The sequence below is a fragment of the Lynx rufus genome, unplaced genomic scaffold (assembly GCF_022079265.1).
Source record: "Lynx rufus isolate CCGP_SWC_20201006 ecotype Redwood Valley unplaced genomic scaffold, mLynRuf1.p SCAF_20, whole genome shotgun sequence".
Lineage (NCBI taxonomy): Eukaryota > Metazoa > Chordata > Mammalia > Carnivora > Felidae > Lynx > Lynx rufus.
Window position 1 is genome coordinate 332,591 of NW_025814835.1, and position 15,190 is coordinate 347,780.

Sequence of the window (15,190 nt, forward strand, 5' to 3'; positions counted from 1 at the left end):
ACGGATCGTGAGATCATGACCTGAGCCGAAGTCGGACGCCCAACCGACTGAGCCACCCAGGCGCCCCAAGAAGTCGTTTCTTATTCCTCCAAACATCGTATCTAACGAACTTAAGCAGGCTGTATTTTCTGTAGAAACCACAGCTCTTCAGTACATGCAGCTGGTTTCCTTATCACAGTGTTGAGTGTCTCTCACCCCAGCAGCATGTTGATGGGTGGGTGGTTAGGATCTTCCCAGGAACATCTTGTGGGGAGCCAGGGCCACACCCTGCAGCCCTGTCTGGTTTCACCGCCAGGCTCTGCCGCTTACCGTGGCAAGTGGCCTCCTGGAGCTCCGTTCGTTGTCTCTGGAGTGTGGGGGTGGTAGTGTCTGCTGTCCCATGTCTTGGAATAGTGTCTTTGGATGGTGCCTGCTGGGCCCTCACTGCTGTGACCAGATTGACTGTGGTTGGAACACAAGTACAAAGGAGGTGTGCTTTAAATGGATTTAAAACTCAAATGCAGGGGCGCCTGGGTGGCGCAGTCGGTTAAGCGTCCGACTTCAGCCAGGTCACGATCTCGCGGTCCGGGAGTTCGAGCCCCGCGTCAGGCTCTGGGCTGATGGCTCAGAGCCTGGAGCCTGTTTCCGATTCTGTGTCTCCCTCTCTCTCTGCCCCTCCCCCGTTCATGCTCTGTCTTTCTCTGTCCCAAAAATAAATAAACGTTGAAAAAAAAAATTAAAAAAAAAAAAACTCAAATGCAAATCCTCAGCTTCATTCCTCCAGCCTAAACTTGCCCATTTGCAGAATAGGGTGTATGATCCCATATCAAACGAGGGGCTATTGGGAACATCAGCACGACCCCAAGTACCTGACATAATAGACAGTATTCTACTTCGGACGTGTATCCAAGATAGAACAGCCAACAATCCTAGGAAGAGCTCGCTGTCATTACTCATCAAGGAAATGCAAATCAAAGCCAGGAGATGCCACTTCACGCCCACTAGGATGGCTGTGAGTAGATTCAAAGGGTCAGATTACTACATGTGTGGTCAAGGACGAGTAGATTCAAGGTCAAGGACATGGAGGCGTTGGAGCCCTCGTGCACTGCTGGTGGAGAGGTGGAACGCTGCAGCCACTTTGGAAACCAGTTTGACAGTTCCCCAATAAAATCGGGAATTACCATTTGACCCAGAAATATCAGTCTTGCCTATATGCCCAAGAGAACGAACACGTATGTCCACACAGGACCTTGGACAGAACATTGGTGGCAGCGTTATTCATGATCGCCAAAATGGGGAAACAACTTGTGTGGCCATCAACTGAAGAATGGATAGACAAAATATGGCACAGCCATGCAATGGAGTATTAGTTGGTCACAAGTAAACTACTGATGTGGGCTACAACATGGTGAACCCTGAAAACGTCAGGGTAAGGGAAAGAGGCTAGATGCTACGTATTGTGTGATTCCATTCATAGGAAATATCCAGACTAGGCGTAGGGACAGAGAGTAGATTAGTGGTTGCTTGAGACTAGGAGGAGGGGAGGGGGTGCGGTGGTAGCTAATGGGAATGGGGTTTCTTCTTGAGATGATGAAAGCGTTCTAAAACTGTGATGTTTGTACACATCTGTGAATATACCAAAACCAATGAAGTGTGTGTGTTGACTGGGTGAATTGCATAACATGTGAATTATGTCTTATTGATAAAGCTTTATTGCTATTAACAAAAAAATAAGCAAAAAAATTACACTCCACATTTGTAAACTTACTCTGTACTTGCTGTAAACTTGTATTTATAAGTTGTAATAAGTTCATTCACATTTGACTTTAATAACTATCTTTTTCACTGGAAGTGCTTTGTGACTGCAATATAGTTGAATTTATAATAGTTTGGCCTCTTCATTCCAAGTTTATATCTTATCATTATGTACCTACTGTTTACCTTGCCCAGAACTAAGTGATTTGCAAACCATTTGCCAACCACCTGCGAGGTGGATAGTTTGTACAGAAGGAAATTAAAGCTTAGGTTGCCCAAAGTTACAACTCCTTACACAGGGCGTGAATTCAAACCTAGATCTGCATGGCTACCGAAACGTGCCTCATCACTGCACCAGGTTGTTTTATTCAAGTTGAAATTAGCTAGTGCAGGGGCGCCTGTGTGGCGCAGTCGGTTAAGCGTCCGACTTCAGCCAGGTCACGATCTCGCGGTCCGTGAGTTCGAGCCCCGCGTCAGGCTCTGAGCTGATGGCTCGGAGCCTGGAGCCTGTTTCCAATTCTGTGTCTCCTTCTCTCGCTGCCCCTCCCCCGTTCATGCTCTGTCTCTCTCTGTCCCAAAAATAAATAAACGTTGAAAAAAAAAATTAAAAAAAAAAAGAAATTAGCTAGTGCAGAAAGTATACCAGTACCCTTGGTTCTCTGAATCTGAATGATTTCTGTTTCCCATCCTCCCCAGGATGGCTTTTGTGCAAAGTCCAGGAATTAGTCGTGGCAGCTGACACAGAGGCAACAAGCCTAGAAGGTACAGAATATATTCAGGGACCCAGTAAGTAATCAAGTACCCCAGGGAAACTGACACAGAGGAGATACGCAAGAGTGTTTATTGCAGTATAATTTGGAAACAGTATTAGTCCAGTGCGAAACAATTCAGAAGGCTATTACACAGCAGTTAGTGACTCAAGTAGAGCTACACACATCAACATAGATGAATTTGAAACTACTGACTGGAGAAGCTGGGCGCAGGATACTATGGTATGATGTCATTTACATACAGTCCTCAGACATTCCAAACAAAGATCCGAAACATTAAAACAACCGGCAACCTTGTGTGTTTGCGGTAGATTGTTACGTGCGGGTCCCTAGACTGCCTTTTTCTAACTTCTGATCCTATGCAGAGGAGAGAGGAGTTGCTCAGAGCACTGACAAAATCAAAGCTACAACTACTCTAAAACCACACCACTGATATTTCTAAAATCTGCACCCTAAATGTCGTTTCTCAAGCTGCTCAGTTAAAATATAGGATGTGTTCGTGGCCTCACCAGGTTTCTTTTCTTTTTTTTTAATTTTTTTTAATGTCTGTTTATTTTTGAGAGAGACAGAGCCTTTTTCAGATCCTCTGAGTCCCTCTGTCTCCCCCCCTTCTGTGCTCTCTCTCAAATATAAACATTTTAAAAAATATTTAGGGGCGCCTGGGTAGCTCAGTCGGTTAAGCGTCCAACTTCAGCTCAGGTCATGATCTCACAGTTCGTGGGTTCAGGCCCCGCATCCGGCTCTGTGCTGACAGCTCAGAGCCTGGAGCCTGCTTCAGATTCTGTGTTTCCCTCTCTCTGCCCCTCCCCGACTCTGCTCTATCTCTCAAAAATAAATAAAAATTTTAAAAATATATTTTAAAAAAGTCTATGGTGATAGGTCAGGCAAGAGACCATAGTTGTAAAGAAAGGAAATTAGGGGCGCCTGGGTGGCTCGGTGAGTTCAGCTTCTGACTTTGGGTCAGGTCATGATCACATGGTTTGTGTGTTTGAGCCCTGAATCCACCTCAGTGCTGACAGCAGAGAGCCTGCTTGGGATTGTCTCTCTTCCTCCCTCTCTGCCCCTCCCCCACTTGTGCTTTCTCTCTCTCAAAAATAAGTAAATAAACTTTAAAAAACAAAAAGGAAATTAAATGTGAGAATTAAACCTTCAGACAATTGCATCCAGAAATGCTGCCTTACAAAGTTAGCCCTTTGTTATTAAGCTTGGTGTTCTCATAAGTTCAAAAATTTTATGTTAAATGAGTTTTAAATTGCAAGTATATGAATATAGCATTTGATACTGAATTCGCAACATTTCACTTAAGTATTCTATGAATAAACTGCTTGCTACTAAAGTTCCGTATCAATCAAGTTTAGATTGGAATAAGCATGGTTAAGCACGTGTAAACCCATGTGCTACGTCCCCCTTTCTCCTTATGGAAGCATTTGATTTCTTTTAAATATATGTAACAGGGTGCTGAAGAATAGCAATCCTTTATAAAAATGTTAGGAACATGTTGAAACAGGTATGATTTTCTAAAATGTCAAATAATCTCTCTAAAGGTTTGAATGAATCATTGAGATGTTTAATGTCAGACTGTTAAAGAGGATCCACAAAGAAGTTAGTATTTTTTGGACAGTATTACTGTTTTTATTTTATTTTTTAAGTAGGCTCCATGCCCAATGTAGAGCTTGAACTCACGACCTCGAGGTCAAGAGTCACACGCTTCACCAACTGAGCCAGTCAGGTGCCCCTAGTGTTTTTATTTAGTTAATAACTAACAGAAGTTTTCTTTTCTACCTACTTTAATCTCTTAAAAATCCTGGATTTTGAATTGTGATCTATGTTATTAATGAGGACTCAAATCTGTTTGGTTTACTTCAAATATATACTTTAGTTTCTGCTAAAATTATAATAGCAGCTAAAATGCTTTGAGATTTTTCACATAATCCAATAGAACTATCATGATTTTAAGTCCCCAAGAATACTCAATTAAAATTTTTTTTTAAATGTTTATTTATTTTTGAGACAGAGGGAGACAGAGCGCGAGTGGGGAGGGGCAGAGAGAGAAGGAGACATAGAATCTGAAATGGGCTCCAGGCTCTGAGCTGTCAGCACAGAGCCCGACGTGGGGCTCAAACCCACGAACCGTGAGATCATGACCTGAGCTGAAGTCGGACGCTTAACCGACAGCCACCCAGGCGCCCCAGAATACTGAATATAAATGATGCCATTTTAAAACTTTGGATTAAAAAAGGAAAGACATACACCACTGTTGGGAGTATAAAATGATGCTTCATTTCTTAAATGCATTTGACTAATGTACTCGGTCTTCAGTCACACTTCTGACCCTAATGAAACATGCAGAGAATTCATGGTAACAGTGTTCCTTACAGCATTATTTATAGTAGCAAGATGGTGGGAAATACCGTCAATGTCCAAGGAACAGTCAAGGAAATGGTTAAATTATTACATCCATATGATAGAATAGTAGTCAGCCATAAAAAAAAATATAAGAAGCGTGTGAAATTTTCAGATGGAAAAATGTTTATGATATGAAGAGAACAGGATATGAGATTATAAACAACATCATCAACCATATATAGAATTGTATGTACAGAAAAATGTTTAAGTGGCTAATTCAATTTAAATTGTAGAATTATGGGTGGTTTTGACTTTTGTATGAAGAATAAAATCTATCTCATATGCAGGAATCGTGTTATTTTTACAATGAGAGCCTATTACCGACCCTGTTCTGCTTTACTTTGGCTCAGAGAGGCAAATTGGATAATTATTTGAAAACGTCTCTATATAACCTACAGAATAAGCTGAACTGTGATCTTTGTGCTTCTTCTTGGTGACCACCTCCTTAGGAGCAGAGTGGGCAAGGGTGACCTGGGACGAGGCGGGCTGTTTTCCTGGGTTTTGTTTGGTTTGGAGAACATTGCTATCAGAATGTGTTTGGACTAGGCAGAGAACCATATGACTGGAAAAGCTGAGTTGGAATGCAGGTATTGAAAAAGAAATCTCAATCACAAAACAGCTTATGATTTTTTAAAAAGATCTATCTAGAACTTAATTCAGGAAAAAGAGCTGACCTGATATAGCTTAAGCTTCCCTCCCATGACTTGTAAATACTAGGTATGCGTTGAAAGATGTTCTGCCATTTTAGAACCATCTGGGTCAAGTGGTTAATCACCTTCTAAACTATGTTCTTATTGCATTGTTCTTTTAATCTTTCACTTCATTAAAATGAATTTTTAAGTTAAATAGTAAAAACCAGAACACATACTATGCAAATTGTCATTCAAAAAGTACAACTTTGACTTTATCATATTTTCAAGTCTTCAGGTCTGTAAGAAAAAATTTGAAAGAGGTAATGGTTGATTTATATACCAATTAATGCACAGTTAAATAACCTGGAATCCAAAGCTTTCAGTAAAATACCTTAATTTCCTGTAATTTAAAAAAAAATTTTAATGTTTATTTATTTTTGAGAGAGAGAAACAGAGAGAGAGACAGAGAGAGCACAAGTAGGGGAGAGGCAGAGAGAGAGGGAGACACAGAATCCGAAGCAGGCTCCAGGCTCTGAGCTGTCAGCACAGAGACCCGCATGGGGCTCAAACTGTGAGATCATGATCTGAGCCGAAGTCAGGGGCTCAACTGACTGAGCCACCCAGGTGCCCCGATTTCCCTTAATTATTAAAACATTTTGTGGATAGGAAAAATTGAGTGTATAGAAAACCACAAATTTTTCATGTTTGACGGATGGAGTCAGTATGGGTTCACAACTGCAGGTGAATAAACGGCACGTTCTCTTACCGAAACGTGACTCCTGCATCAGTATTCCACCGCGGTGACTGAGCACACAGTACCCCAGAGGGAAGCGCCCTGCTCCCTCCACCCACACACTCACCGCCTACCTGTGCCTAAGTAATTGCGGGAAAGGTGTTACAACGTCATTTAATGGGGAGACCGACAAAGTACCAGATCTATCGGAATATAGAACAGTAGTTTTTAACATCTTGGGTTCCCCACAACTGGAACACAGGTTTGAGGGGTGTGCACAATCCCCTGAGATTTACAGCACAAGCCAGCCCTGTGTTAACCCTGACCTAGTGCGACCAAGCACAACCAACAAGTACAGATTTGTGCAAACATCTCAGTTTGTTTAGGTCTTTTCATTTAGAAGGCAGTACCACTTTTAAACACACTTGGAGGTCTGACCTTCTCTCAGGCTGCGTGCACATCACGTAGTGAGGTTTCCACACCTACTTGATCACTTAACTTGATGCCTAATATTTAGTGGTTTCGACCAAATTTAAAACAGCAGCTAGATCTGAGTGATGGAGGGCAGGGACCTGGTCACCTGGCTGCCATCCCATGCCTGCAGTGTGCCAGATCTCTTCTGGGCACAGGGCTTCCTGCCCTGAGGCTCTCCTCTTCTCACTCAGTCAGCCCTGCAGGGGGGCGGGGGAGGGCTTGCTCGCCCCGCCTCAGGACTGGTGGGCCCCGTCGAGGGAGCCTGATTGAAGCTATGTCTTCACCTCAGAGACAGAGCGTCCTCTGCAGCGTTTTATGGTGGCAGCAGGACGCAGGTTACGATTACCTTTGTTACCAGGATACGAGATGTGGGTATTTGTAAGTCGCTGATAGGTGAACTGGCCCTGATTTAGCAGGATTAAGTGGGGATCATTTGCCAGCTGACTTAGGATAATTATAAAAGAGACAGTAAAACAAGGGAAACAAAGACACCTAATCGTTCAATGAGAATAATCTATTATTCTTATCTATCAGAATAAAATAGACATAAGTATCTTAATGAAGTTGTGAACCTCCACATATAGCACATGTATACAGATCCAGTCTGAGACCTGAAGCCAAGCATTTACTCGGATCTTCAAGATTAAATGCAACATTCCACTGGAAAGGTTTGCATTGTGGGAGGCCAGGATGGACGGCCCATGAACCACTGAGAAACGGGTTGAGGGCTTAATGCCCGTATGTCTTCTTCAAATGGTTATATAAATATATTGTCTGAAACAGAAACCACGTTATAATCCCCAGTCTCCAATTCATCATGATTTGTGTTTTGATAGAAGACTAATTTGAGGGGTGGTTGTGAAAAGCACTTTAATAACATCCATTTTTTAAATAGTAGAGCTTGTCATTTAAACTGTACACTTTTGGGGCGCCTGGGTGGCTCAGTCGGTTGAGCGGCCGACTTCGGCTCAGGTCACGATCTCACGGTCTGTGAGTTCGAGCCCCGCGTCGGGCTCTATGCTGACAGCTCGGAGCCTGGAGCCTGTTTCCGATTCTGTGTCTCCCTCTCTCTGACCCTCCCCCATTCATGCTCTGTCTCTCTCTGTCTCAAAAATAAATAAACGTTAAAAAAAAAATTAAAAAATAAATAAATAAACTGTACACTTTTTGGGGCGCCTGGGTGACTCAGTCAGTTGGGTGTCTGACTTCGGCTCAGGTCATGATCTTGCAGTCTGTGGGTTCGAGCCCTGCGTTGGGCTCTGTGCTGATGGCTCCGAGCCTGGAGCCTGCTTCAGGTTCTGTGTCTTTCTTTGCCCGTCCCCTGCTTGTGCTCTGTCTCTATCTCTCAAGAATAGATAAACATTAAAAAATTTTTTTTAAATAAATAAACTGTACACTTTTTAAGGAACTATGACAAGGAGTGTTTCTCTTAGTCTATTTAGAAAAGAGCATTTGTAAATGTCTTATTATTCCTGAAGATTTTCCATGAAGTACAGAGGCAATAGTCCCCACAGTGAACAAATACGGGATTGTATTTTTCAAGATGAAAGCAATCAAAAGATATGCAAAAGACAAACATATTTAGTTTCCTAATAATGGCCTTACCATTTGTTCTTTAATAGAATTTTCAATCCCAGCTTGCACCATTAAGTCATTCACATTCTTCTGTAAATCTTCAATGCGATTTCCCATTTCTTCCAGTACAATGTTAAGGAGAATTTTACACAGGGTACAGAGCACCAGCCAGAAAGTCCTGAGAGATCCTTCAGATTGCAGCTACTCATCAAGCCTATTGATAAAATGCCCTGGCAGTGCAACACTTAAAACGAGGGATTCAAAGACTACGCGTACTAATACCTTAAGGTCAGTGCAAATTAACTATTCCCCTGAGGTTTTTGGAGTGTGTCTTTAACCTCTGAATTGTAAGCTCAGTTCTTTTTTCTTTTTTAATTTTTTAAAATGTTTATTTTTGAAAGAGAGAGAGGGAGATACAGAATCCGAAGCAGGCTCCAGGCTCCGAGCTGTCAGCACAGAGCCCCACAGGGGGCTTGAACCTACAGACGTGAGATCATGACCTGAGCCTCAAGCGGATGCTGAACCGACTGAGCCACCCAGGCGCCCCTTTTTTAAACAATTTCTATGGAACGAATTCAATTAGTAAAGTGAGCTCTAGCGCTCTAAGTCTTAGGACCGATATTACAGCTTATCTGGATTTGCTCAAACTGGAAACAAACATTTTACTCTAATTCTGTTTGAATTCATGTCTTAAAACGGCTGCTGAAGTTGCAAAACAAAACAAAACAAAGGTCAGGAGAGCCATATATAGTATCCTCGGTTGGAGACACTCCATGTGATGTTTGCAAATTTCTGATTCCGTGGAAGTGCATAGATGTTATTCAGCAGACTACTCAGATTTAGTAGTCTGTAGGCTCAGAAAGCCCCACTGGGTAGTATCGTGCATTGCGTCCTTGTATCGTATTGCTCTCATACAAAATGCCCTGATGGCTGGCCAAGCAGGAAGTAATGACCTGTGGGTGGTAGTTAATACACCAGGATATCATGGAAAGGCACAATGTAAACACCAGGACATCGTAGGTCAACAATTATCCACTAATAGCAGACAAAAGATATTCCTTGATAATATTACAGTTCAAAAGCATTATAGTATTTGTTATAAGATAGAAAGGATATTTCTGAGGTTCAGAGTTGCAGTTAGAGCTTGAAAATGTTCTTGAAGTTCCTGAAATAGGTTTTCTGCCTGAAAAAAATGAACCATAAGACAATTGAATAAATATTTACTCTTGATGTAGGGCATTTTAGCATCATGGAATAGAACCTCCATATAAATATATAGTTAGTTAGTTAGTTAGTTAGTTAATTAGTTAGATTTTGGACAAGGTGCCCAGAGCTTTCTATTCAAAGGCGAAGGAAAATCTTTTGAAAACAGTGCTGGGACAATGAGATAGCCAAACACATAACTAACTAAATAAGCAGAGGTACTTCACACCATACCCCAAAATTAACTCCAAATCATCATACACCTGCATGTAAGCACTGAAACTATCAAATGTCGGAGAGAAAGTATAGGAGAATGCCTTAATAACCTTGAGTCCCTCAAAGAATTCCTAAGTAGAGCTGAACCAGCCATCCGGAGCACACGTGGGCCTCACGTCTCCCCTGCACTCTGGGGTAGTTAACCAGCTGGGGTGGGATGGCAGGATTTGTTGACCAGGCCATACGCGAGTATCGGTATTGTTGGTGACGTTTGCATATTGCCTCCTTGTGGCTTACCAAGTGAAATCTGGAACCAGGGATAATTGCCTCCCCGCACCTGTCTCTGTCCCCATTTTGGAGATGAGAATACAGAGACGGGTATCAGTGTGCAACCCGCACGTGCGTATGAAGGTGCTGCGGCCTCTATCGGGTGCAGTTTCCCTTCAGAGGGTTTGGTGTTTCTGTTTCACTTTTGTCAAGAAAATGTAGCCTCAAGAATGTATAACGTCTAACAAATTCTTTTCAAGAAGACAGACTAGCGTTTGAAGTCGCTTCCTGACCCGCAACCTGGCGCTCCTGCTCCGGGAGCTCCTCCCGGCGAACCGGAAGCGGGAAGGGGTGGGGCGCGAAGGGTTTGCGCCCCATGGGGGGTGGGGGACGCACAGTCCGGGAGGAGGTGCGGCGCCCAGACGGTGAGGAGGGTGAGGAGGGACGCGGAAGAGGGGAGGGGGGGCCCACTCACCGCGTCCCGCAGCGCGTCCCCGCCCGGGGCTTTGGGGCCCCGCGCGTCCATGTCGGGTGATCCGGGTGGTCCAGGTGGGTCGGCGTCCCGGTGGTCCAGGTGGGTCGTGGGGGGGAGGGGGGCAGGTGGTCCAGGTGGGTCGTGGGGGGGAGGGGGGCAGGTGGTCCAGGTGGGTCGGGGTGGGGGCAGGTGGCCCAGGTGGGTCGAGGGGAGGGGGGGGGCAGGTGGCCCAGGTGGGTCGTGGGGAGGGGGGGGCAGGTGGTCCAGGTGGGTGGGGGGGTGGCGGGGGGGGGGGGAAGGTGGCTGTGGCGGATGGGCCGCACCTCACCCACACAGATCCCGGCAGCGATGACGGCGGCGGCTGCAGAGATGCTCGGGCTTCGGAGGCAAATACTGGAAGAGCCTGGATGTTCGTACTCCTGACCCCCGGACGCTGGAAAAGGGCCCAGAAGGGAATCCCTGAGCAGGGCGTGGCTGTCCGCGCCGGGCACCCTGGGTACCGGCGTCAGGTCCTGGGAGGAGGCCCGGGGAGGTGAGGGCTTGGGGAGGTGGCCGCTCCAGCCCGGCAGTCAGCCCCCACCCCCGGGGGAGGGAGGGAGGGGAGACCCCGTGCAGGGAAAAGGTAGCTCGTCCAGTTTGACGGCTTCCCCTGCGCAGGACTGGTTTGCTTTGTTTTCGTTGCGTCAGAGACGGAAGAGGGTAGCTAGAGAGTGAGCATCATCTTTTTACTATTATGACAAAGTATACACAGTATAAAATTTACCGTCTTTTAATTTTTTACTTTGAGAGAGAGAGTGCGAGCAGGGGAGGGGAAGAGAGAGAATCCCCAGCAGACTCCCCTCTGTCAACAGAGCCCCACGAGGGGCCAAACCCACAAAACCCGTGAGATCATGACCTGAGCTGAAATCAAGAGTCTGACGCTTCACCAACTGAGCCCCCCAGGCGCCCCTGACATTTATCATCTTAGCCCATAACCATGTGCAGGGTGCAGGGGCAGGGAGCACCTCACGTTGTGTCACCAGCACGCACCTGCACAGCCCCTCCCCAGCCCCTGGCACCCATTGTCCTGCCTCCTGCCTTTAGGTTTCCTCCGTTTTTATGCAGTGTGGTCACTTCTCTAGTGAGATCACGGAGACCCTGGGTGACTTAGCTGCAGCCTGCACGTGGCCTCTTGTGCACCCCCGTCCTGGGCCCACCAGCCAGCCAGCTCTTTAAATCCCCGCCATTTCTACGGCCAACTTTAAACCTAAGGACATGACCAAGTCCTGGCACACCGCCAACACTTGTGTCCCTGTTCTGATTTTACTGAAGCCCCGGAAGGAAGGTCTCATAACCCATTTCTCTCCTGGCACCCTTCAGGCCTGTCTGGATTGTGGCTCGTGGGTCACTTCATGGTGACGCCCAGGACCCTGTTTTTAGCAGGTACCTGTTTTGGCTATGTGTCTGTACCCTTCTGGGCTCAGAGCTCTGTGGGGCGGGGCTGTGTCTGTCTGGGTCACCCCCGTGTCCCAGGGCCCAGCCTCATCAGGAGAATGCACACCAAAACCGCAATGAGATCCTACCTCACACCCACTATGATGGCTAGAAGCAAAAGACAGACAATGAGAGTGTTGGCAAGGGTGCGGCAAAGTTAGAGCTCTTACACACTGCTGGTGGGATGTAACGTGGCCCAGCCAGCATGGAGAACCTTCCGGCAACTCCACGGAAAGCTACACATAAAGTCGCCATATAGCCTTAGTTCTACCTCCAGGCATAGACACGAGAGAAGTGACAGCATACACGCGACACAGATGTTCACGGCAGCACCGGTAACAATAGCTAAGGGGTGGAAACAGCCCAGGAGGCCACCAATAGACGAATGCACAAAGAAAATGTGGTCCATCCATCCGGTGGAACGTTACTCAGCCATAAGGAAGGAAGGAAGCACTGAGGGGCGCTATGACGTGGGTGAACTTGGGAACTTCATGCTAAGAGAGGGAAGCCAGTCACAAAACTCCACATATTGTGACTGGCTTCCAGTTACGTGAAACGTCCAGAATTGGCGAATCCATAGAGGAGGAAAGCAGAGTGGTGGTTGCTGGGTGTTGTGGGAGGAAGGGCATGGGGAGAGACTGCTCAATAGTTAGGGGTTTCTTTGGGGGGGCAAAATAGTCAAAAATTAGGTTATGATGATGGGTGCACGACCCTGTGAATAAAGTAAAAATCATTGAATTGTATGCTTTAAGGGGCAGATTTGTGGTATGTGAATTATGTCTCAATAAAGCTGTTAAAATACCTTTTTAAGGGTGCCTGTGGCTCAGTCGGTTAAATGCTTCGGCTCAGGTCGTGACCTCACAGTTTGTGGGTTGGAGCCACGTCTGGCTCTGCGATGCTGAGGGTCCCCAGCAGGGATTCTCTCCCTCTCCCTCTCTCTGCCCCTTCCCCCACTTAAACACGGGTGTGCGCGTTCTCTCTCTCTCTCTCTCTGTCTCTCAAAATAAATAAACTTAGTAGCTTTTTTAAAGCATGGCCGTGTTGCCACTTTTCGTGTCTTTTTAAGGATCTTTCAGGGCCTGAGGAGGAAGCCTTGCAGTAGGGACCTTGGCCCAGGGAGAGGGGGGTGGCAGGAGGTGCACTGGCTAAGCCCTGAGCTTCAGTCTCCTCTCCACGGATGGTTCCCAGGTGAGGAATCCTGTCCTATGGCTTCTGGTTTCTCTTTGAAGGATGTGGAGGTGGAGAGGCCTCACGCTGGGTGATCTCCGGGTTCTCCCTCAGCCACTAAGGACTCGGGGAAAACCTGCTCGGCAAGAGGGCCCAGCCCGGATTCTCTCACGACAGGACCCACCTTGTCTGCAAGGGCAGGTTCCCTTGTGGCAGCAGAGCTCCTTCACACAGGGCAGGGCTGCGTGGTGCTGGCCACTTCTGACGTTCTGTGCAGAGCTAGGCTGGGGCGGGCCTTGGGAGCACCCTGGGAAGCACGGATTCCCGGGAGGACTCCCGGTGCTAACAGCTGGTCCTAGCTGGAGGGCCGCGTTAATGTGCACGCTCACACCCCGCGCGGGCTGTGCCTTCCTTGTTTTTAATTACAGACAGTAGACAGCAGGCAGGGAGCACGGCCTGGCCCACGGGAGCCTGGAACTAGACGCACAGAAGAGCAGAGGCTCTTGTCTCTGGGGCCACGGGCCTCTCATCTGCCTGTGTTTCTCTCCTCCAAGGAGCCTCTGTGAGGCTGCCCAGCCTGGCCTCGAGTGGTCTTCAGCCCGAGCTTCCAGAACAGCCTGACCAAGGCAATTGGAACCCGCTGCGCCCAGCAGGCCACTGGGACATGAGTCTGAGAAAACAAAGACAGGCCCCCAGCTCAGAGGGTGGCTGGAGGTCTGGGTGGGTGATGGGGTTCTCTCCAGGTAGATCTGGTAGAGGCGGCCCGGCACTACCCTTGAGGGGACAGAGCCTCTGAAACTCCCACCAGAGTCTGAGGCCTGGGGGCTCCCTAAGAAGGGAGGGGGCTCAGGCCCAGTTCCCTCACTCAGCTGGGAATGATAAGAAAGCAGAGGCAGCGTGATGTGAGGGCTCATGCGGTCACCAAGAAAGAGAACCTGTAAGGTATGTGGGAGGATTCTAGAAGTCCAGCTGTTAGGGGACCAGGTGGCAAAGACCTTGATGTGGTCGTGGAAATAGGTGGTTGTCCTGGAACGGAGGCAGAAGTCACCGGAGGTGGGATGTTCAGGGTCTGGGTGGTTAAAACGGCGCATCCTAGCGTGGTTCTCAAGCCACAGCATCCGCGTCACTCGGTGCCCTTCCTGAGCCCAAGAATCTACTTTTTTTTCAGTTTGAGACAGAGAGAGAAAGAGAGAACCCATGTTCAGGTGAGGGGGGCAGAGGGAGAGAGAATCTTGAGCAGCCTGTTGTAGGGCTCAATCCCGTGACCCTGGGATCATGACCTGAGGCAAAATCAAGAGTCGGATGTTCAAGCGACTGAGCCACCCCAAGAATCTGCATTGGGACAAGCACATCACGTAACACCTTTGCTCACCCATGATGCTTGATAGCGTTGGGCCAGAGTGAAAGTGAGCTCGATGACTTTAGGGGAGAGGAAAAGAAAGGCTTAGTCCCGTGTTTGGGGTTGCAAGCACTTCCAAGTTCCCGGGTACTCTAGGGGTACGGAACTGGGAGACAGACAAGGTGTGTCAGCTGACTGGGAAGGGTAGGAAAAGTGTTATAGAAAGGGGAATACCCAAACGCTATTTCTGGAAGAGGGGCTAATACTCTTTATTTCCACTTTCTCATTCATCTCCACAATAACACACGCAAGGCAAATATTATTGCCTTACCACTTCACACACGGGGCCCTAAACTTCACTAAGTTGTTTGAGATTACAGTACAGGGCCAGGAGTGGGGTGTAGCACCGAGAAAGTCTATCAAAGGATACTATCAACAGAATGAAAAGGCGACCTTCAGAATGGGCGAAAATATTTCCAAGTCATATATCAGATAAGGAATTGATACCAGAATATATAGAGAATTCCTAAAACTCAACAACAACAAAAAATAAACAACCTGATTAAAAATGGGCAAAGGACTCGAACAGACATCTCTCCAAAGAAGACGTACGAGTGGCCAACAAGCACGTGAAAGGATGCTCAACGTCACTGGTCACCAGGGACATGCAAATCCAAACCACAGTGAGATGCCCTTTCACACTCATGATGACGGTTATTATCAGAA

The 15,190-nt window shown here is 46.9% G+C and overlaps 1 protein-coding gene across 1 annotated transcript; it reads right to left on the reverse strand.

Moving 5' to 3' along the window:
- Positions 1 to 350: 350 nt before the first annotated feature.
- On the reverse strand, positions 351 to 10,562 carry HSBP1L1 (heat shock factor binding protein 1 like 1). The gene is made up of 4 exons (XM_047086398.1): positions 10,486 to 10,562; positions 9,441 to 9,507; positions 8,355 to 8,449; positions 351 to 441 (listed from the first exon to the last, which is right to left on the reverse strand). Exons 1-4 carry the CDS (start codon positions 10,534 to 10,536, stop codon positions 421 to 423), a joined length of 234 nt encoding a protein of 77 aa, XP_046942354.1. The 5' UTR covers positions 10,537 to 10,562; the 3' UTR covers positions 351 to 420.
- Positions 10,563 to 15,190: the final 4,628 nt, after the last annotated feature.

Bases quoted from the DNA above. Each gene is read 5' to 3' on its own strand.
- HSBP1L1 (XM_047086398.1), bottom strand. From the start codon at position 10,536: ATGGACGCGCGGGGCCCCAAAGCCCCGGGCGGGGACGCGCTGCGGGAC. The intron at 9,508-10,485 runs GTGAGTGGGCCC...CATTTTTTTCAG, and splicing joins GGGACGCGCTGCGGGACGCG to GCAGAAAACCTATTTCAGGA. The intron at 8,450-9,440 runs ATATCCTTTCTA...TTAACATTGTAC, and splicing joins TGCAACTCTGAACCTCAGAA to TGGAAGAAATGGGAAATCGC.